The 22,628-nt window shown below is 36.3% G+C and overlaps 2 protein-coding genes across 2 annotated transcripts; both read left to right on the plus strand.

Annotated features, from left to right (window-relative positions):
- Positions 1-1,232: 1,232 nt before the first annotated feature.
- Positions 1,233-14,169, plus strand: lsm12a (LSM12 homolog a). The gene is made up of 5 exons (XM_048197912.1): positions 1,233-1,418; positions 6,106-6,239; positions 6,351-6,460; positions 8,367-8,493; positions 12,634-14,169. The coding sequence occupies exons 1-5, from the start codon at positions 1,292-1,294 to the stop codon at positions 12,727-12,729; spliced, it is 594 nt and encodes a 197-aa protein (XP_048053869.1). The 5' UTR covers positions 1,233-1,291; the 3' UTR covers positions 12,730-14,169.
- A 136-nt stretch (positions 14,170-14,305) lies between these two features.
- si:ch211-237i5.4 (slit homolog 3 protein) lies at positions 14,306-22,592 on the plus strand. The gene is made up of 2 exons (XM_048197902.1): positions 14,306-16,431; positions 17,930-22,592. Exons 1-2 carry the CDS (start codon positions 16,156-16,158, stop codon positions 18,692-18,694), a joined length of 1,041 nt encoding a protein of 346 aa, XP_048053859.1. The 5' UTR covers positions 14,306-16,155; the 3' UTR covers positions 18,695-22,592.
- The last annotated feature ends 36 nt before the right edge of the window (positions 22,593-22,628 follow it).

A 22,628-nucleotide genomic window follows, 5' to 3' on the forward strand; every position in this document is an offset into this window, starting at 1 on the left:
TTTTCTAATATTAGAAGGTTCTTTAAAATAATTAAATCACAGAAAATTATCAATAATGTATTACTATTATTATTATTTGTATTTCTGATTATATATATAGATAATTATTATATATAGATAATATATTTTATATAAATATCATTTAAATATGTTTTAATATTCATATTTCATATTTGAATGTATTTGATGAATATTTGTAATGTAATGCATATGAAAATGTTTTTGGTATTTTTCCTACTATAGACAAAATATCACTGTATATATATAATCTATAGGTATTTTTCATACTATAGACACTATCACTGTATATATACTGTATATATATAATCTAGGTGTTTTTCATTCTATAGACAATATCACTGTATATATACTGTATATATATATATATATATATATATATATATATATATAATCTATAGGTATTTTTCATACTATAGACACTATCACTGTATATATACTGTATATATATAATCTAGGTGTTTTTCATACTATAGACAATATCACTGTATATATACTGTATATATACTGTATATATATATATATATATATATATATATATATATATATATATATATATATATATATATATATAATCTATAGGTATTTTTCATACTATAGACACAATATCACTGACTATATATATATATTATATATATATATATATATATATATGACACTAAAGACTGGAGTAATGGCCGATGAAAATTCAGCTTTGCATCAGAGAAATTATATTTTAAAGTATATTAAAAATAAAAAAACATTATTTTAATAATATTTCACAATATTACTTTTTTTCTGTATTTTTTTTTTATCAAATAAATGCAGGCTTGATGGATGAGCATAAGAGACTTCTTTCAAAAACATTAAAAAAAAACTAATATTAAACTAATATTTTAAACTAATATAAAATTAAACTAATATTTTAGACATTTCTAATATTTTTTCATTGTATAAAAGGGTCTTTTTTTCTTGAAAATAGCCTATGTAACTGCCTTAAATCATATTTAGGGAGTCTGGAGCATCATACAGATTGAAAAGCACTGATTTAGACCACAGAAGGTAACAACTGGCTCCCCTATAAACCAGTAAGTGAGGAGTGGATTAATGAGAGCGTGTAGTAGTGCACTGTAGTAAGATAATCATGATCTACTACTCCATAGTAAAGTGGGCGTGTCTTCAGCGTCGCGTCACTTCATTCATTCCAGCGGAACGCCCACTCGCGCTCCCACCCATGCTGACGCGGCTGCGCGTGTTTACGTGAGGCGACTGCTCCCGTTTCCTGGCGGAGAAGATGGCGGCTCCTGGACCAGGGGAGTATTTCAGCGTCGGGAGCCAAGTCTCCTGCCTCACCTGCCTGGGGCAGCGCTTGCAAGGAGAGGTTGTCGCTTTTGACTACCCGTCCAAGATGCTGACTTTGAGTATCCTTTTATCGTCTCAGCTTGTCATTGAATCGTCAGGATCCACAACTGCAAGAGGCCTGGTCTGCGGGCATGCCAAAGGTATATTCACCACGGTGAAGTCGGTCCACTCTGCGCTCGCTTCCGTGTTACGCGCATGCTGAGTCAGGTGGTGCGCATTTGAATCTCCGATTGGGTATTAGATGTTACTCTCGTGCTCTTTAGCTCGCAGCTTGCATCCTCTCGATAACATTTGGACTCGCACAACATGAAATTCAGCTCTAACTTGTTTTTAAGCAATATGGTGTTTTAACACGACGACGAATAATAATAATAATTATACTGCTCTTACTTATAGAACACCTTGAAATATCAGACGTATTAAAAGCACGCTTTAATATAGCAAATGCCGTATCGAATATATGATTGTCTAGTTAGGCTCTATATATTGTATTTTTTGGTAGATTTTGTTCATTTCTGTAGAGTTTATGGAACTTGAAACGCGCTGGGATGATGGTCTGATTGACATTCTTTCAGTTGTGTGGATTTTGATTCATTCCAGTGAGTCGAATCTTTTGAATCAGTTCGCTGGATCTTTCTGTAGGTTATATATCCTGGTTATATCACTGGTAGGGCCAAATCAATGTTTTATTTTATGAGTAATTCAAATATTTTAAATTAATTTATCAATTTTGTACATTTCTATGCATCAAACAATGAAGAAAAGTGACAAAACAGCCCAAAAATATATGGTTAACCATTTTCATTATTGTCCTTATGTAATTTTAATGCATGTTCATTTGTCCTGTTTGCACATTCTTAATAATTTTTCCACCACCATAAATATATAATGCCATATGTATTGTAAATAATACATATGACATTTATTTTGTTGGTAACCTCCAGATTTTAGCGAAAGAAAAATGAGTCGGTGCATAGGTGAACTTTTTTTTGTTTTGTTTTTGTTTTTTGCAATTTTTGAACAATAAACATACAAGGGCAATGACATATTTTACATTAAATATTCCTCAAATTAAATGTTATGATAAATACAAAGAAAAGATAAAGTAGCAAAAAATTCACATGTATAAACAAGTATAAACGTTATAAATTATTCAAAGAATAGATTTAAGGCTTTAAAATAATTTATAGTTTTTTAAGTTGGCTTTGATGTTTCTTGTTTCTTTTAATGTATACAAGTCCTAGTGACCTAATTCTATTTTAAAATGAGTAAAATTAGTTTTTTTCCCTCCCCGTTTAGGTGCATAGGTGAACTAGAACGATTTGTTCAAAAAGACCAATTCACGCATTATTCGACTCAGTCGACCGGTTCACGAATCGGTCTGAATGATTCTTTAGCGAATTAGCATCATTATCCAGTGATCTCGAAAGACTGGAAAGGTCATAGAAAAGTCATATAAATCCAACTATGAAAACTTTGATGCTTCTCACTTAAACTAAAGGGTTTTAGCGCGTTTATTTGCAGTATCTTTTGAGCTGCAGTCCCTGAGCCATAATGAAAGTGAATGAGGGTGGGCAGGCTGTCGACTACAGCACTGCTGCTCTGCCATACAACGATCTGCGCATGCGTGCTTAGGGGGTGTCAGCTAGCCTGAACGCTAACATCCCAGTCTCTCTGCCTGACACATAATGCGCTTGCAATAACTGTGCTGTGTGCATCTAAATGAAGCCTTTCACTACGTTTTTACACAAGCTATATCATTTTTCCCATGCACTATGCTCTATTTTTATAAATGCAATTGTTTTATCAATGCTGAGTTCCGTGGTTTGCTTGCTAACCTCATGAAATGCTGCCATTCCTGTTGAGCATTCAAATAACACTCACGGTTTGTTAAAATACTTTGTTTGAGAAGCCTTTAAACACCTGCACTAAATAGGGAGGGTTCTAAAAGTCAATATGCCTAAATTATTACATTATTCGCTAACTGCGATCTCTAAATTGTAATGTCATGCATTCTCTGTAAAGCTGCTTTGAAACGGTATGTATCGTGAAAAGCGCTATACAAATAAATGTGAATTGAATATGACTGACTTCGTTGTCAGAGCTCTTCAGATGTTTAGCATCACCAAAAGAAGCTCAGTTTGGTCCTTGGTCTGAAAATGTGTAGTAAGACAAACTGCATTAAAGGTTATTTAAATGAAGCACTATCATTTGATTATTTAAAGTCACCGTGAAAAAAAAAAATTGACAGCTTAAAGGGTTAGTTCACCCAAAAATGAAAATTCTGTCATTAATTACTCACCCTCATGTCGTTCCACACCCGTAAGACCTTCGTTAATCTTCGGAACGCAAATTAAGATATTTTAGTTGAAATCCGATGGCTCCGTGAGGCCTTTATAGGGAGCAATGACATTTCGTCTCTCAAGATCCATAAAGGTACTAAAAACATATTTAAATCGGTTCATGTGAGTACAGTGCTTCAATATTAATATTATAAAGCGACGATAATATTTTTGGAGCGCCAAAAAAACTAAATAATGACTTATTTAGTAATGGCCGATTTCAAAACGCTGCTTCATGAAGCTTCGGAGCACAAATGAATCAGTGTATCGAATCAGAAATACCACTGTACTCACATGAACTGATTTAACCCTTTGAGCGGTACGGTCCCACATATGGGATTTTTATTTCAGTGCCCCTGGGCGTACGGTCCCACATATGGGATTTCGAACGTTCAGTGACGTCACATAACTGCCAGATTCAAACTGTGCTTTCGCACTTTGGCTGTGAGACGGACGCGCGCAGCTCTTGTCATATATCACAGCTATGCCGTGTTTTCAGCCACATAATGTTTCTTTTAAGGTTTCAGACATTTAAATACGCATAAGCACCATTAAAACAATACATTTAGAGTTTATAAAATACACACTGATGTCAGACATCAGCGGAAGCAGCAATAACAGTGAATTCAAATATAATTTGCCGACATCTATTCATATCATACACACATAATGGGCCTAAGTAACTATAAAGTTTACTCTATTATTCTTCCAGTTCACCAGCCACTTACTTGCATATATTTCGGGAGAAACGGATGAATTCACCTGCTGTAAATCCGACTGACAGGGCTCTGTGAACTGCAGCGCAAACTAAGATGGCGGCGCCCATCTCGCATTATAGATCAAGAAAAAGATCATTTATAAAGGTTTTAAAACAACAAAACACACTCACTTACACATATTTGAAAATCGGAATATCATATAGTTGATGACATGGTAAGCAAGTTTGCGAATATTTTAAATAAACAAAGAAAACCAAAATAATAGCGATCCACCTGTCATACAGTGTTATTGTGGCTGCGTTCAGCGCTCGTGACACGCATGACGCGTCGCTATGGAAACATTAAAGGCAAACGTTCTAAAATAACGGTCGCCTTAAAAAAAACTCACTCTGGGGGGACAGTTAGAATATTTTAAACTCACACTCGAAAGGGTTAAATATGTTTTTAGTACATTTACGGATCTTGAGAGAGGAAATGTCATTGCTGGCTATGCAGGCCTCACTAAGCCATCAGATTTCAACAAAAATATCTTAATTTGTGTTCCGAAAATTAACGACGGTCTTATGGGTGTGGAACGGCATGAGGGTTAGTTACAGAATTTTCATTTTTGGGTAAACTAACCCTTTAAAGGATTAGTTCACTTTCAAGTGAAAATTACACCCTCAAGCCATAGGTGTATATGACTTTCTTCTTTCTGATAAACACTCTCGGAGATATATTAATAAATATCCTGACACATCTGAGCTTTATAATGGCAGCGAACGGGATCAATGAGTATGAGCTGAAGAAGGTGTCTCCATCCACATCCATCCATCATAAATGTACTCCACACGGCTCTGGGGGGTTAATAAAGGCCATATTTAACAAGTTATGAAGTAAAATATGTAGCTTCCGCCAGACTGCCTTCTGTATTCAAGGTACGAAGAAAGTGTAAAACTCTAGCAGTTCAAAAAGCTTATGCTACATCCTACGCCTTCCCTGTTCAACTTATGGAAAAAGCTTAACCGACGCGACGCCAGTTCCATTTTTTCCGTAATTTGAATACGGAATACTAGAAGAAAGTCATATACACCTAGGATGGTCTTGAGGGTGAGTAAAGCTTGTGGTAATATTCATTTGAAAGTGAACTAATCCTTTAAGTGATGTCAAATTTGCTTCGGTTTTCTTCTTGTTTTAAGTATTAAAAAGTATTTTATAGAACTGAGTGGTTTATGAAGGGTTGAAGACGGTGATGATTTTAATGTTTAAATTATTACAAATCTAAAAAATATCTTAATACCTCTAAAGTCGGCGTGAAATGTAAGTTGCGATTAGTCTTTTCTTCCCTGTTGTATCCGACTGAAACCGCTTCTTGAACAAGAAAAAATGTAGGGCGGGACTTCATAGGATCATTGACTGGTTGTGGTTTGCTGTTGCTGTGATGTCATTTGAGTGACAGGATGTCCTGTCCTCGCTCGCTCCTCGTTTGAATACGGCTCATATCTGATTGCGCTCTGTCATGCTAGTAAGCAGCCTCCACCATGACACTCATCTCCTAAGTGAAAGACATGTCATTTTATCCTGACTGTTAACAGCTGATACACAGCATTGATCCCCTGATAGTACCTATCTAGGGGGCTTCTCTCTCATACATTGCTTTAATAAATACATCTTTTCCAAACAACTACCTTGACCCGTGATATCAGAATGTGCCCCGTCCAGTGGTAAACCCAACCTCAGCGATGTGGTGCTTGTTAACTTGGCCTATGTGTCCGAAGTGGACATCATCAGTGACCGTGCTGAAACTCCTCCCCCATTAGCATCTCTCAATTTTAGCAAGGTGAGCCCAAATGATGTCCTATTTTCTTTTGCTATCTAGTAATTTATGATTAAGAAAGGTGTTAATAACTTTATATTTCATGTCTTTTTATTTCGCCGTTGCTGTTTTCAGCTTGTGAATAGAGCACGGGCGGAAAAGGAAGATAAGTTGTCACAAGCTTATGCAATTAGTGCTGGTGTCTCTGTTGATGGTCAACAGCTGTTCCAGACCATTCATAAAACGTAAGTGGGATTTGAATTCATATGTTCACTTTCAGTGTGCTAATCTTTGGGCTTTTCCTCAATAAGTAATTACTGTAATTCAGTTACTTTTCCTTTGAAAAAGTAAGGGATTACTCTTCATTTTTCAGTTATTAGTTACTTCTGGTGTAATTGCATTAAATAATATACAGACTATAGAACAATTCAATATAAAACATTCATGTATTTATCATCAAAAATGTAATGTCTAATATTAAAATGTACTTTTCTCCCTTTAAGTACTTTGGTCAGTTTGAGAATAATTTATGCAATTTTATATTATTTATTTTAAAGAATTAAAAAAGTTTCATGTCTGTCCTTGTATTGGGGTTGATATGGGAATTAGAAGTAATTAGTAATAAGTAATGCAATACTTTTTAGAGAGAGTAATTAGTAGCTAGTAATTAATTACTTTTTTTAGAGTAACTTACCCAACACTGGTCACAGCCTATAATAATTGAAACTGATATCTGGATTTACAGTGGGTACGGAAAGTATTCAGACCCCCCTTAAATTTTTCACTCTTTGTTATATTGCAGCCATTTGCTAAAATCATTTAAGTTCATTTTTTTCCTCATTAATATACACACAGCACTCCATATTGACAGAAAAACACAGAATTGTTGACATTTTTGCAGATTTATTAAAAAAGAAAAACTGAAATATCACATGGTCCTAAGCAGAGTTGTCAAAAGTACCGACTTCGGTACCTAGTCGGTACTGAAATTTAAAAAATGTGACGCTTTGAGCGCTGTTGAGTGGATTCGTAAACATCTCTGATTGGCCGTTGTTTTCACGGCTAATCTGTGATTGGCTTCAATGATCAACGCTGTAAAAACATTGTAAATATTCATCAATTAATCTCTTCACTAAGCGCTTGCACAGATACACACGGGAGCGTTTGAAAGCAGGCGTCTATCGCGGATCGGTCCACTGTTAGACGCCTGCTTTCAATCGCTTGCGCTCCCACTTTCAAAACGCTTTCAAATTCAAACACTTCCGTGTGTTTTCAAACGCTCCCATGCTTTAATCATTGTAGCCAATCACAGGCATATCCGATGAGCGCGTCAACACAATGGCCAATCAGAGGTGTTTACGAATCCGCTCAACAGCACTCAAAGCATCACATTTTTAAAATTTCAGTACCGATAGGTACCGAAGTCGGTACTTCTGACAACTCTAGTCCTAAGTATTCAGACCCTTTGCTGTGACACTCAAATATTTAACTCAGGTGCTGTCCATTTCTTCTGATCATCCTTGAGATGGTTCTACACCTTCATTTGAGTCCAGCTGTGTTTGATTATACTGATTGGACCTGATTAGGAAAGCCACACACCTGTCTATATAAGACCTTACAGCTCACAGTAGGGCTGCACGATTAATTGCACGAGATTGTCATGCGTGTCTCATCAGTAAAGCCGGTTCTGTGATTAGCGGTAAATGTCCATCACCTGCTTTCAAATGGAGCGGCACTTAATATACAGAGCCGTAGTTCGCGGACAAGCTACGCAATATCGCGTTTGTAATCGAAAGCGATTCATCTGCGATTATGAACACGATATTGCGTAGCTTGTCCGCGAACTACGGCTCTGTATATTAAGTGCCGCTCCATTTGAAAGCAGGTGATGGACATTTACCGCTAATCACAGAACCGGCTTTACTGACGAGACACGCATGACAAAAGCATGCGATTAATCGTGCAGCCCTAGCTCACAGTGCATGTCAGAGCAAATGAGAATCATGAGGTCAAAGGAACTTTCCGTACCCACTGTATTTGTACCTATTTAGAGCTCTGTTTATTGTGGTGAACGATCCTCAGTATCGTAGATAAATAAGCAACTGTGCCTTGAACAGAATGAATCGTTCACTTTCTTGTCTTCATCCTCAGCATCAAAGACTGCAAATGGCAGGAGAAGAACATCATAGTGATGGATGATGTGGTCATCAGTCCGCCATACCAAGTGGACAACTGTAAAGGGAAAGAGGGCAGCGCTTTAAGCCACGTGCGGAAAATAGTAAGTCATCTCAACTCTAATGCATTGTACACTAGTGTTCAAAAGTTTAGGGTCAGTACTTTTTATCTTTTTATTTATTTATTTTAATAAATTAAGTTTATTTAGCAAGGACATATTAAAAAAAATGATTTCTTGTCAAAGAATCCTGAAAAAGATTAATTATGGTTCCATAGAGAGAGAAAGAAACTGGGCCTGTGTTAAAATGCCCACCGAGCATGATTGATAGGAAAAGCCCTGGCCCACACGTGGATGGGATTGGTTACATGTTTGTGACAGTAAGGAACAGGCGCAGTTTCATACTGCATTTTTGAGTCTCTTTGGTACACTGCAGTTTTAAGGAGTAAATACTCAGCAATAGTGTTGACTGATAAGTTTGCATATGGTTAGTTTTAAAAGCTTAAATTAAAAACACCTCATAGACGTATAAACCACATTAAAAACTTGATTTTCACCACAGGGAGACTTTAAAAATCTTACCGACCCCAAACTTTTATAGTATACATGTTTCTTAAACCTGTTTCAGCCCTGTTTATGAGAATGAATAATTGTTGTGGTTACATTTTTTAAGACCCTTGGGGAAAAAAGCTTTTAAAGAGTGTCTTTAGTGAGCTTTAGTCTGTCAGTTACATTTGAGTTTACATTACATTTCTGTCATTAAATACTCACCTTCATGTCGTCCCAAACACGTAAGACCTCTGTTTGTCTTCGGAACACAAATTAAAATATTTTTTGGTGAAATCTGAGGGTACCTGATCCACACATAGGCATTAACGACATTGCACCTTTTGAGGTCCAGAAAGGTACTAAAGATATCGAACGAAAAAAATAGTCAATGTGACTACAGTGGTTCAACCTTAATATTATGAAGCGACAAGAATACTTTTTGTGTGCAAAAACAAAACAAAAATAACGACTTTATGTCAGAACGGCGGCTCAGTATTGTTCACGTGAACAGCAAGACGCATGCATGTGATACTGACGCAGGAGCCGGCCAATACTGAGCCCGTGTTTGGACAAATTTGTTGAATAAAGTAATTATTTTTGTTTTGTTTTATTGCACAAAACGTATTCTCGTCGCCAGTGGTGGAGCCAGGATTTTTTCATAGGGGTGGCCAGGCAGGGGCCAGCAACGAGTCTGGGGTGGCACAGAAATCTTCATTATTTCAACATAAAAATGAATCTGACTATGTACTGGACTGTGCCTATAACACAACTGAATACATTTCATTTGTAGCATACTTAATTGTAAATGAGATAGTGAATTTGACTTTTTTTCTTCTTTTGTTTTTAATCATTCCTCACTTGCAGGCATGTTAATAAAGGGACTCACACTATTGCTAAATTTTAGCTTGTTCAGTCAGTTCTGGTTCTCAAAAACCATTAATAGCTTGTTCTCTATTGTTGCATCTCCATGGATGAGACATCCAGAAAACTATTATTCAACCTTCATTGAATTGTATGTATAATCAATGAACTCTGTTTCAAAAACTAACCAAAAAAGTAAACACTAAATGTTTACTTTCTATATTGTCAAAATAAATAATTGCAACAGTTCTATCATATCTAAATTAAACTCAGTACAAAGAAAAACAAATGTGTTCTCTTTTGAATTCTCATTTGCTGATGCAGAAGTGGAAGTCAACAGCACATAAATGTCAGAATGTAAAATTAATTATTTTATGCATTTAAATGTGATACACTTTTGTTTGTACTTTATAAATTAATGCAAAATTAGCATCTTCTAGTACTCACATAGCAGAATATTTTAGTCCAGAGATATGTGACCCATATATATATATATATATATATATATATATATATATATATATATATATATATATATATATATATATATATATATATATATCTCAAATGGGCCTACATACATGCATGCACAGTTTTAACACAGCTTTAATCGCCTTTTTGGTTATTTCATTACTTAATAGACGACAGAACTACGACGTTGCATGCTCGTAGTTTCTTTTGCACTTTATTTATAGCTAAGTTGGAGTGCGCGACTGAAAAGTCTCCCGTTTTTTTGTGGTCTTAAAGAGACGGTTCTGCGTTTAAATAAACGCAATTCTTGTCAACAAAAAAGGTAGACAGAAACAGCAGTTGTGAGCGGGGTGGCCAAGCTTAGGCCAAGGTTGGCCGCCACCCCCTGGCTCCGCCCCTGCTCGTCGCTTCATAATATTGAAAATTTAAAAAGGTTGAACCACTATAGTCACATTGACTATTTTTTTTGGTGCCCTCGAATGAAAAATTGAATTTATCTTGGCATAGTTAAATAACAAGAGTTCAGTACATGGAAATGACATACAGTGAGTCTCAAACACCATTGTTTCCTCCTTCTTATATAAATCTCATTTGTTTAAAAGACCTCTGACGAACAGGCGAATCTCAACATAACACCGACTGTTACGTAACAATCGGGATCATTAATATGTACGCCCCCAATATTTGCATATGCCAGCCCATGTTCCCAACATTATGAAAGGCATTACACAAGGGCAGGCAGTATTAATGTCTGGAGCAGCACAGCCGAATCATCAGACTAGGTAAGCAAGCAAGAACAATAGCGAAAAATGGCAGATGGAGCGATAATAACTGACATGATCCAAGATATCATTATATTTTTAGTGATATTTGTAAACTGTCTTTCTAAATGTTTCGTTAGCTAATGTTGCTAATGTACTGTTAAATGTGGTTAAAGTTACCATCGTTTCTTACTGTATTCACGGAGACAAGAGCCGTCGCTATTTTCATTTTTAAACACTTGCAGTCTGTATAATTCATAAACACAACTTCATTCTTTATAAATCTCTCCAACAGTGTAGCATTAGCCGTTAGCCACGGAGCACAGCCTCAAATTCATTCAGAATCAAATGTAAACAATATAACAGTATACAATACTCACATAATCTGACGCATACATGCCGCATGCATGACGAACACTTTGTAAAGATCCATTTGAGGGTTATATTAGCTGTGTGAACTTTGTTTATGCACTGTTTAAGGCAAGCGCGAGCTCCGTGGACGGGGAGCGTCAGCATTTAAAGGGGCTGCGCAGCATAAATCGGCCCATATTGACGCCCCAAAATAGGCAGTTAAAAAAATTAATAAAAAAAAAATTATGGGGTATTTTGAGCTGAAACTTCAGACACATTCAGGGGACACCTTAGACTTATATTACATCTTGTAAAAAAACGTTCGATGGCACCTTTAATACCTTTCTGGACCTCAAAAGGTGCAATGTTGTTGCTGCCTATGTGTGGTTCAGAAACCCTCGGATTTCATCAAAAATATCTTAAAATGTGTTACGAAGACAAACGAAGGTCTTACGGGTTTAGAACGACATAAGGGTGAGTAATTATTGACAGAAATTTCATTTTTATGTGAACTAACCCTTTAAAATTATATTATATTGGCATTCAAAAGGTATTGCTTTTCCCAAAAATTTGTCCAGTAAGTAAAGCCGCGCACACACTTAACGACTGTAAGGCCGATTATGAATGTAAATTGATACTTATGACTGATCGCGCTCAAACGCGTCCAGTCAGAGCCAGTTGCGTTCAGTCTGCGATTACAGTCGGTGTTCAAATTCCACGTGTAAGTATATAAATCGGCTCCCGTCGAAGGAAACAATCGGTATGTGTGTTCAGTTCAGTCTTAGAATGTTTCAGCTAATCGTTAGGTGTGTCCCCGGCTTAAGGTTTTATAATATACTTTTATTTATCTTTTAATGCAAATAAAACGGTTATTCTATTTGCTTGGACAAGCAGCAAATTGTTGGTCCATGGATATAATTTAAAAGAAAATCCTATTAAATGCACTTATGAGGACTTTAATAGGTTTTTGCTCATTTTCTTTTAGAAATAAGTCAGCACAGGACAGAAAATACATCGAACAGGTTGATTTAATGAGTCTTTAAGGTTGGAAATGTCAGCTTTTAGATTTCATAGATTCATTTGCCTCAGGAATTTATAATACAGACATACAAGGTACAAGATTTAACTCCATTTAATGAAATTGCAGATGGCCGAAACATTTACTGTTAATATCTTGTTGATATAATAACATAATAATTATATTTATGTGAGGTGTTTTACTGTTCTAACCTTTTGTTCTCTCTGTCCACAGGTTGAGAAACATTTTCGGGACGTGGAGAGCCAAAAATCAGTGCCGCATTCACAGCAAGCTCAACAAACACAGAAAGACTCTGCTTTATCATCATGAGCCCAGGCTCAGAGAGAGGAAACAATATGCTGACAAAGGAAGTGTTGTTTGTTTTAAATTAATATTTTCTGATGTTTTTTTTTTTTTTTTTTTAAACCAATCGCCAGACAAAGGTTGAGATAGCTGATACTCGGCGTTTTGAGCAGGGATGACAGTCCTAAACATCTGAAGAGAAAAAATGCTTCCACAGACAAAAGAGAGGGCAAAAATAGAGTGTTGTCTTTGAATATCATTTCATGTAGAAAACATCCTTTCCAACATCACTTACCCACCAAACCTACCCTGCTGGATCTCCAGGTTTTTGTTTTTTTCCTCTCGTCATCAAATAACCCACATGTTTGTTTCATCTTATGTGATTGGCCACCAAAAAAAAAACACATTTTCTGTTCAAATCCATGATCTTCCTTTCTACCACTAAAAAAAATGTGGCACAAAGTGTGTGAGGGTGGAACAAAAACTGTTTTCTATAAGTTATAAAGCCCCTCAGACTGGATAACTATTGTTTGATTTCTTTAGGGTTTATTTTTGTAGGTTTAGGTTGATTGAGGGCTGAAGGTGCAGTATGGGAAATTGAATTGCACTTCCCTTCTACCCAACATCTCATTTTCTGAAGCATTTTTTTTAATGTAAAACTCCTTTTTTTTTTGTTTTTTTTTTTTTTTTGTTACTTTTGTCACTTTTTAAGTGATAGACGAAGGAGTAACACTCTTGAGTGCTGTAAGCATCCTTACAGTTTACTTGTAGATCGTGGTCATGTCGTCTCTTCAGCTCCAGGTGCAGTTGACCAAGAGGGAAATGGAGAGCCAAGACTACTTGGCATTATATTATGTTGTCATTTTCTTCCGTATTGGTCCTGTACTTGCCATTTTGAATACCTCTTCCATAGTGGGACCATTTTCTATGATGCAATGTTTGTTTGTATTATTATTATTATTATTAATATTATTATTTTCAAACACATCCAAACTGGAAGGGTACATGCAGTGACCAATGAGAGACTCGCACCTCTCTTTGACTTCTTGCATTCCTTCGTTACTCCAGCGACGGTCATATTTCTTTAGATATGTGTCAGTGTAAGACGGCTCATATCTTGCTCATCTCTCGCGACAGGACTGATTTCTTTTCCAAACAGGAATATTTGTAACCACCTTTTTGGGAAAAGGAAATGTTAAAGCGATATCTTGCCATGTTAAGAGACTGGGACAGGGGGTATGTGCGGCACTGTCTCAAGGCCGAAATCCTCCCCGTCCCAGCCTCGTGAACTTCGTAGCCTGATGGAGGCTCAAGCAGTGGCGCCAAGCTGTGACAGGCATCCGCGTTGCATACCAGTTTATATCGCTGTGTGTTAACGAGGTTGCTGTTCGCCTATAGGTTTCTTTCGCAGTATTTTATTTTTTATTTTTAAATAGTAATGAAGAAATAAAAAAGAGAAAAATCTCACTGTTTTGTTTGTATCCCTCTTTTATGTTATACAAGTGTTCTTTTATTCTTGAATATTTGGTAACTTTTTTTTACTGCAGATGAGGGAAGTACTATTTTTATATAATTATATACAAAATTCTATATAAATGATATACTGTTAGCCTATAATAATGGAATGAGTCAACTCTGCCATTGTCTCTTCAGTCGTAACCCCATATTCCTCTTTGGTCACATAATGGGGACAGAATAAGTTGGTGACGCGTTTTTCCAGGGAATCACTTGCCATTGTTTAATGAGTTTGAATGGATATTTACAGCCAAGACATGCAGTTGACAGGAATGAGCCATTGATGTTGAAAGGTTTTTCCATTATTCATGTACAAATGTATGCATTATTTAATCACACATGATCTCGTATTTCTGCCCCTGACCCCCATCGCACCTAACATGCATGAGGGTTTTGTACTTGAAACAATAAGAGACAGAATATTAGGGACTGTTAATCTCAGTCAAGATTTATTTATTTTGCCGTATAATCAAAATGAATGATGACTGAGGGATGCATAACTTTTCATTTACCACAGAGAAGAAAAAAAAAAAGAAACTAGAATAGGCTATGGGTATTTAATAACGTGGATGAGAACAATATTTTGGCTTGTACTGTCTCTTTAAGTAGGCATAAACGGCGGCTCCATCACGCTTCACAATGACATAAAAAACTGAAGCCTTTGCGTAATCCCCTGGCGTCTTTAAAAATCAATTTGAGACTAAGTTCTGGGGATATACAGCAGTAATTCGGTGTTATATAATAAATGTCTTAGATGAGCCTGTTGTGACGGCTGACATTGACGACATATTTCTAAATTTAGACATCGGGAATTGGCAGATTATTGTGCGTAATGAAATCGTATTGGACACCATAAGAATTACAGTGCATTTAAAGTTTTAAAAGAAAATGTAACATAGGTTATACAAGGATAGTCGTGGTTTAAAATGTATTGGATTATGATGACCAAATGCGACAGCTGCCCTTCTGAGTGCACAAATCGTTCCTGTAAATCGTTTGAAATGGATTAAATGTTACAAATATCGCTCTGTTTATGTTTAAATGTTTATAGGCTACGAATTACCTAGGCCTAACTACATTCTTTTATTAATTTAGCAGACGCTTAAATCCAAGTTAAATCAATGTAATATGTAGGGATATTTTAATTCATACGATTTTAATAAATTAAAAAAACAATTTATTTATTTTAAGCACACTGGTGTTAATGAATTTTAATGCAAGTTATGTTCTAAATTGGTCTACTTTTTTAGCTGAATCATGGCTGCAACTAACTGAGTTGAAACAAAAATAATCATCGCAAATTCAATTGCAATAAACAACCATTTGTACGTATACATACATCTATATTGGATCGTTTTAGAGCATTATGTTCATATGATTAGGTCAGAACGTGAAAGAATCGCTGATTCTTTGAAAGTTAAAGAATCCGTTCGAAAGAACCGATTCGCGGAAATGAGTCTGTTCTCCCATCATCACTAGTGCGCTGCTTGTCTTGGTGTGGAGCTGGAGTAACTGAGAAAGAACGCTGTTATAGAAAAGAACTACGTTTTTTCCGTATATTTAGTGGAGAAAATGAATAAAACAATATAACAATAACTGTTTCACGCATTATTTTGTCGGCTTCTACAGATTTAACTCTGTTTATTGCGTGTGTGACCGTGTGGGGGGAAAACCGAATCGAGTCGCATATGGTTTTAAGGCGATTAAATGCTTCTGACAGACATTTCAGCTGCACTGCAGACTGCGAATATTCTGCTGATCTGTAAAAGTCTGTTTTGCAGTCTCAATAGCTTACAGAAACATTTATGGAAACTGCGTTTATCACAGAGATCTCGTTCCTCTTCCGTAGAAAGCTGAGGATTCGTTAATCGACGTCCTGGACCAACATTTCACGTTTTGTAAAGCTCCAGGTAGCTCTTTTGAATCTGTCATCTCATCATGTTGCCGTCCGTCGCGATGCTCTTACTCTTTCTGTCTCCGTCGAGGAGCTCAAGACTGTGTAGTCACCTCTGCCAGTGCTATGAACACTCAGACCTGGTGGACTGCCATGCCAGGGGTTTTGAGGATATCCCACATGGACTTCCCCACGGCACCTGGCTCCTAGACCTGGGAGGAAACAAGCTTAAGGAGATCCGGAGTCGAGCTTTCGCTGGCCTTTGGTCTTTGCGTATTCTAGTGCTCTCGAACAGCAGCATCACGTTTCTTCATACGCAGGTAAGACCATTATACAATCCATATACACACTCAAAAATAAAAGTTCTTTATTGACATTGAGGAACCTTTCCATTGCACAAAAGGTTCTTTACTATCATAAAAATAAAGGTTCCAAAAGGGAGTTTTCATGGAACCATCATTTTTGATTCTCCAAAGAACCTTTAGTGAACAGTTCTTAAAAGAACCATTTTTTTTTTTCTTTGTGTGAAGAACCTTTTGTGGAGTTTAAAGGTTCCATGAATGTTCTATGAAACCATTGATGCCAATAAAGAACCTTTATTTAGTGGGAAAAAGTTCTACATATTTTACATTGTTCTTTACGGTAGAAAAATATTGATTTCTCGATTTTAATCGATTCTCATTTTTACAAACCGATATCGATTCTTAAATCCCAAGAATCGATTGTTCTGGTCTGTTTTCAGTTGATGAAAGAGCAGAATATGTAGCGCCTCCCATCCAAATCGCAGTAATCTTTGTGCTTTGTTACTTTTGATATGAAGCAAAGTCTCAGATTTCAAATGACATCCATCTTATTATTAGATTAAAAAAAATAAATACCATTTTGGCGCTGTTTAATGTGGCGTGACAGATCGCTTTAGCACCTTGAGCGCATGTGAACATCCTCTCCTCGCTTTATACCAGTTACAACGTGAAATAAACAAGACTAAATATCTGAAGGTATGTTAAAATATACAGTACAACTTTATCATATCTCATATAATCGCTCAATTAATGTTTCAACCTCAGAAAGACATTAATAAAACAGCTTGTAAACAATGTCATGTAATGTCACATTTACCTCAGAAAAACATATTCAGTGACCATAAACTCATTAGTCAGCTAGAAAAGTGAACTCTAGAAAGCAAAAATCTGATAAATATAGCTATGCACCGTTACATATTCATTATATATTTTTTTAATGTTCTTCAATATTTAATGCATGTTTGAATAAATCAGTTATGACAGCCGTGATTTAAATGTTTATATTCCTAAAAAACGAATTGGAGTAGAAATATGATTATGTAATTCTAAACTTTATTTATTAGGCTATAAAAACATCATTGAGTGTAATATAAGTGTTTGTATATAAAAAAATAAGTTAATTTAATCTTCAATATTAGTAGTAACTGATTCCCATGTGTAGTTTACAACATTAGTTAAAAGATTTTATTTCCTCTAGAAAATTTGCTATGTACTGTAGCTGAAATACTACATCCAAAATAATCAATATCGAATCGAATCATAATCGTTATCGAATCGAAAGCATGTGAATAGTAATTGAATTGAATAGTGAAAATTGTGTCAATACCCAGCCCTAGTAAGAAAACAATTGTTCTACAAACCAAACTGCTTCTTAAATGGAATTGCTTCAAAAGCCCCCTTTTGGAACATTCATTTTGAAGAACGTAGCTTGGTTTTGTCAGTTGCGAGTTGCACTGTCTAATCTTGATCTGAGTTACGAGACTTGTACATTTACCCAAATGTCTGATTCCCACAGGCTTTTTTCTCTCTCTCCTTTCTGGAGAAGCTTGACATGAGTCGTAACAACCTCACTCAGATCCCTCCTAATTTCTCGGAGAACCTGTCTTCCCTGCGTGAGTTGCGGGTGGACCACAATGCACTGGTGCTGTTGAAACCTCCAGGCCTAGAACATCTGGAGAACCTTGAGAAGCTGGACCTCAGGCACAATCGTATCCAATCTGTTGAACCCGGCGCGTTCCGTGGCCTGTCCCGCCTGCGCCACCTTTACCTCCAAGGGAACCACCTGGATGTTGTGAGAGACGGATCCCTCACCATGCTGCCCGGACTGGAAGTTCTGCTCCTGGGGAACAACAACATCTCTCGCATCGAGGTTAATGCACTAGCACCATTACACAGTCTTTCTCTGTTGGGCTTGGAGGGGAATCATCTGGAACACCTGAACTTTAAGACATTCCTGAGCTTGCACACAGCTGCTACACACCTGCAGTTGGCTGGGAACCCGTGGAACTGTGACTGCGACCTGCACCGTGTCTTCACCAAGCTGCTTAGTGTGCGGCACCTCTTTGTGGATGACTATCACAACGTAACCTGTCGGGAGCCCTGGCAGCTTGCCGGAGCCTCTTTGGCTTGGGTGGACAGCCAGTTGTGTGTGGCTGAGACTGTTACTGTGTTAGTCATCACTGCTACTGTGATTGTGACCGTCTTTGGTGCCTTGGTCATGGCAGAGAGAAAACGCAAGAGAAAATACTGGGAGCAGAATGAGGGGGAAGCGCAAGAGTAGTAAGATGATTATACACTGTAAGCCCCAGTAAGTTGGCAAAACTTGAAAATTTAATTCAATTTAAGAAATTCAAAGTTTAAGTAAACAGAACTTTTTATTTTCTACTCATAAATTTGAATTGTTCTGACTTTAAATGGTTGAGTACACTAATTCATACATTTAACTTAAATGTATCATGTAATATGTTAGAAATAAGTTAATAAAACTGAAAACAATGAAACCGTTTAGTTTACTTAAAATATATCAGTTCTGTGAACTTATGGGGTAAGTGCTAAATAATTAGTGTAATTTAAGTTTGTCCTACTCAAACCAATTTATTATTTTGAGCATTAGGGTTTACAGTGTACAGGTGGTTAGGACACTTTTCTTCTTATTTAAACCTTGAAAATACAGATACAGAGGTCCAGCTTTGGCCTCTTTTCCATACACTAATTAAAGGAAGAAACTGGACTGATACCATCAGATCTCAGTTGATGTGGTGATGGAAATAAAGACTATTTATGATGCAGATATTGAACAAAAGTATTGATAACTTGAATCTGATGTAAAGCTTTGTGTGTGGGATAATCTGAGATGTTTCAGAGTAATATAGATAACTAATTAGGTGTGTAGATGTGTTATGAAGTATATTACTGTACAGAAGCCTCTTACAGACTTCTTCTCTTTGTCACTTGCAAACTCTTGTCAAAAGCTACCTTCAACTCTTATATCATTACATTTACATAAAATGGCAAGGTTATTTTTATTTATTTAAGTACTTTTAGCAGTAGCTTTGCCTGCTGTGATCAGTTTTATTTATGTTCTTTCTCTTCCTTTCTCTATCTTAACCAAACAAATGCCTTTTCCTTAGTTCTAGTCTTGATGTTTTATACTGTTTTAATATGTCAATAATTACGTTCCTTATTACAATAAAAACAAAATCTATTAATAAATCTATTAACATTTAAATTTAATTTCTTACCCCTGTCTGATAAAACTCATCATGCGTCCTTGTATCCTCAAAATTACTTATACTTAAATTAATTTCGTTTGGGTTGGCTGTAAAGCCTCAAAGCTTAAATCTCTGCAACTGCTGTCAAAGGATTACACATTAATTAATGCGCATGGTTCCACAAGCACCCTTTTTGAACTCTCAAACCACAATGTAAAAAGTAATACACTATATCTACTCCATAAAATTTTGGCAAATAGACAAATAGAATTGAGTTAGAATTAATGATGATAACAAGCAGAATCACTGAAGGAAAGAGAAACGCATGAATTAACAGAGGTTTAGATGTTGATGTTGATTTTATTGAAAATATTGGTCACTATTATGGTGATCAGTGTTTCACTGGGTTGGGCAGTTTTACTCTTTGCTTTTTCCGTCAGTTTGTGGTTTTTGTAATGGGGTTTGCTAATTTTACACATTTTAAATGGTTGACTTTTAAGGAATTAGAATAACTGATATAAGATTTGAGTTAGAATTAATCAAATTATTCTATGTTGAATTTAATTAATAATATTGCTTGTAATCTGTTACTACAATTTTATTGAGTTGATACAGCGTATTACTTTTTACAGTGCATAATTTCATGATACAGATTTAGTTGCACATGGGGAAGCCCTCTAGGTTATTATATCGACCTGTATTATTAAAACAAATACAAACTATCAAAATGTTATCCTCAGTTGCTTTGCTGTGAGGCTGGGTTTTAAACCACTGGAGTTTAAACAGATTTGTGTGGAGATTTTTGTGGACCGAGAAAGTGAGGAAATCCAGGTCAGTGAGTGTTTGGCGCCATATGGAGCTCTCACTGACAGCAGCATCATCAGATTACCCTGCTGATGGACAAACAGAGGATTGGCTTTTCCTTTCTTGAGAGAAATACTAGCTTTTAAGTTGAATTCATATGGCCTAGTAGTATAAGACTCTTTATGCTCCTTTCTGTCTGACATATATATAGGGACATTGCAGCCTGCAATGAAGATGGACACAGTTTTGTTTTATCCAGCTGTATTTACTCTTTACAACTTATAACATCCAAGTGAAAGATATAACTCCAGCATGTCAGATTTTTTTTTTTTTTTTAAATCACTGAGTTGGAAAAAGGATCACCCCCTTTTGTCAGTATTTAGTTGAACCACCTTTTGCTTTAATTACAGCCTTTAGTCTGTTGGGATATGTATGCACATCTAGACTTTGCAATATTTGCCTACTCTTCTTCTTTGCTGAACTGCTCAAGTTCAGTTCAATTTGATGGTGACCATTTGTGGACTGCAGCCTTCAAGTCATTCCACAGATTTTCAATGGGGTTAAGCCTGGGCTCTGACTAGGCCATGCAAGGACATTCACCTTTTTGTCCTTCAACCACTGTGTGGTCACTTTTTGATGTGTGCTTTGTGTCATTGTCATGTTGGAAGGTAAACCTTCTTCCCATTGTCAACTTTCTGGCAGAGGGCAGCAGATTTTCCTCATTTCTGCATAGAAACACCTCCATAACCGGATATGACCACCTTCATGTTTTACTGTAGGAATGGTGTTATTTGGATGGTGAGCTGTATTGGATTTCCGCCAGACATATCGTTTGGTGTTGAGGTCAAGTAATTCAATTTTAGTCTCATCTGGCCATAACACCTTTTCCCGTGTGGCCTCAGAATCTTCAAGTCATGTGAAGTCATGCATGTCAAGTCATGGCGTTTTTCTTGCAACCCTCCCATACAAGCCACATTTGTGGAGAATTTGTGATATTGTTGTCACATGCACACAACGACCACTCTTTGTCATGAATTTCTGCAACTGCTTCAGAGTTGCTGTAGGCCTCTGGGTAGCCTCTTTGACCAGTTTCCTATTGGCTCTTTCATCCAGTTTGGAGCAACGTCCTGATTCAGGGAGGGTCTGTGTTCTACCAAATACCTTCCACTTCTCAATAATAGACTTCACTGTGCTTCTAGGCATTGTTAAGCCTTTGAAATGTTTTTGTATCCATCTCCTGACTTGTGCCTGTCCACAACTTTATCCCGGAGATCTTTTGACAATGCCCATAGTTGACTGTTTGCTTTAGTTGCACTACCAAGGACTGAAATGCTTCAGGAAAGCTCTTGTCATGCTGAGCTAATCAAAATGACCACAGCTGATCACAGTTGAAAGTCAAATGGCTTTGTATGCCATTGAGAAGGTGTTTAGCTACACCTGATTGAGTTCATTTTTAGTCATTTTTAGGAGGGGGGGCGATCCTTTTTCCAACTCCGTGATTCTGGTTTTTAATTTTTTTTTATTCTGATATGTTGGAGTTATATCTTTCACTTGGATGTTTATAAGTTATAAAGCATAAATAGATAAATAAAGTTGGATACAACAAAACCGTGTCTGTCTTCATTTCAGGCTGTAAAGCAACAAAATGTGATTATTTTAAAGGGGGTGATTCTTTTCTATACCCACTGTACATACTTAGCAACTAATGTAAAAGGTTGTGAAGCAGCTACAATGATGACACATCAAACAAAAATAAATGAATACATCTGATATGTTGAACAACTGTCAGTATTTGATGCATAAAACACAAATAGTGAATACAGAATAATTTTGATCAAGATAAAATATTTACATCATAGACCATGTAAACCAAATGTGTTTTTTTGCAGTAGGCAGTTTGGTTGACTTGTGCTCCTGTTGTCTAATGCAAAAGAACCATCTGAAACTGAAAAACTATAATCTTACAAGATTTACATAACATGCAGGTATCAGACTGTCCCAGAGCATTAATTAAAATGCATTTGTTTGTTTGCTAGATAATCTTTATATTTGTTTTTTCAGGTGAATTTCCTGACATTTATGCTAATTTTACCCCATAATTCTCCTACTGCAAATGCATAAGAAATATACTGTACTGTATACTGTACAAAATGTAAAAATATATATTCCCCCTTTATAAAAAATTAACCCCCCCCCCCT

The sequence above is a fragment of the Megalobrama amblycephala genome, linkage group LG1 (genome assembly GCF_018812025.1).
Source record: "Megalobrama amblycephala isolate DHTTF-2021 linkage group LG1, ASM1881202v1, whole genome shotgun sequence".
In the NCBI taxonomy this organism is placed as follows: Eukaryota; Metazoa; Chordata; class Actinopteri; order Cypriniformes; family Xenocyprididae; genus Megalobrama; species Megalobrama amblycephala.

Bases quoted from the DNA above. Each gene is read 5' to 3' on its own strand.
- si:ch211-237i5.4 (XM_048197902.1), top strand. From the start codon at position 16,156: ATGTTGCCGTCCGTCGCGATGCTCTTACTCTTTCTGTCTCCGTCGAGG. The intron at 16,432-17,929 runs GTAAGACCATTA...TGATTCCCACAG, and splicing joins TCACGTTTCTTCATACGCAG to GCTTTTTTCTCTCTCTCCTT.
- lsm12a (XM_048197912.1), top strand. From the start codon at position 1,292: ATGGCGGCTCCTGGACCAGGGGAGTATTTCAGCGTCGGGAGCCAAGTC. The intron at 1,419-6,105 runs GTATCCTTTTAT...CCGTGATATCAG, and splicing joins GTCCAAGATGCTGACTTTGA to AATGTGCCCCGTCCAGTGGT. The intron at 8,494-12,633 runs GTAAGTCATCTC...CTCTGTCCACAG, and splicing joins TAAGCCACGTGCGGAAAATA to GTTGAGAAACATTTTCGGGA.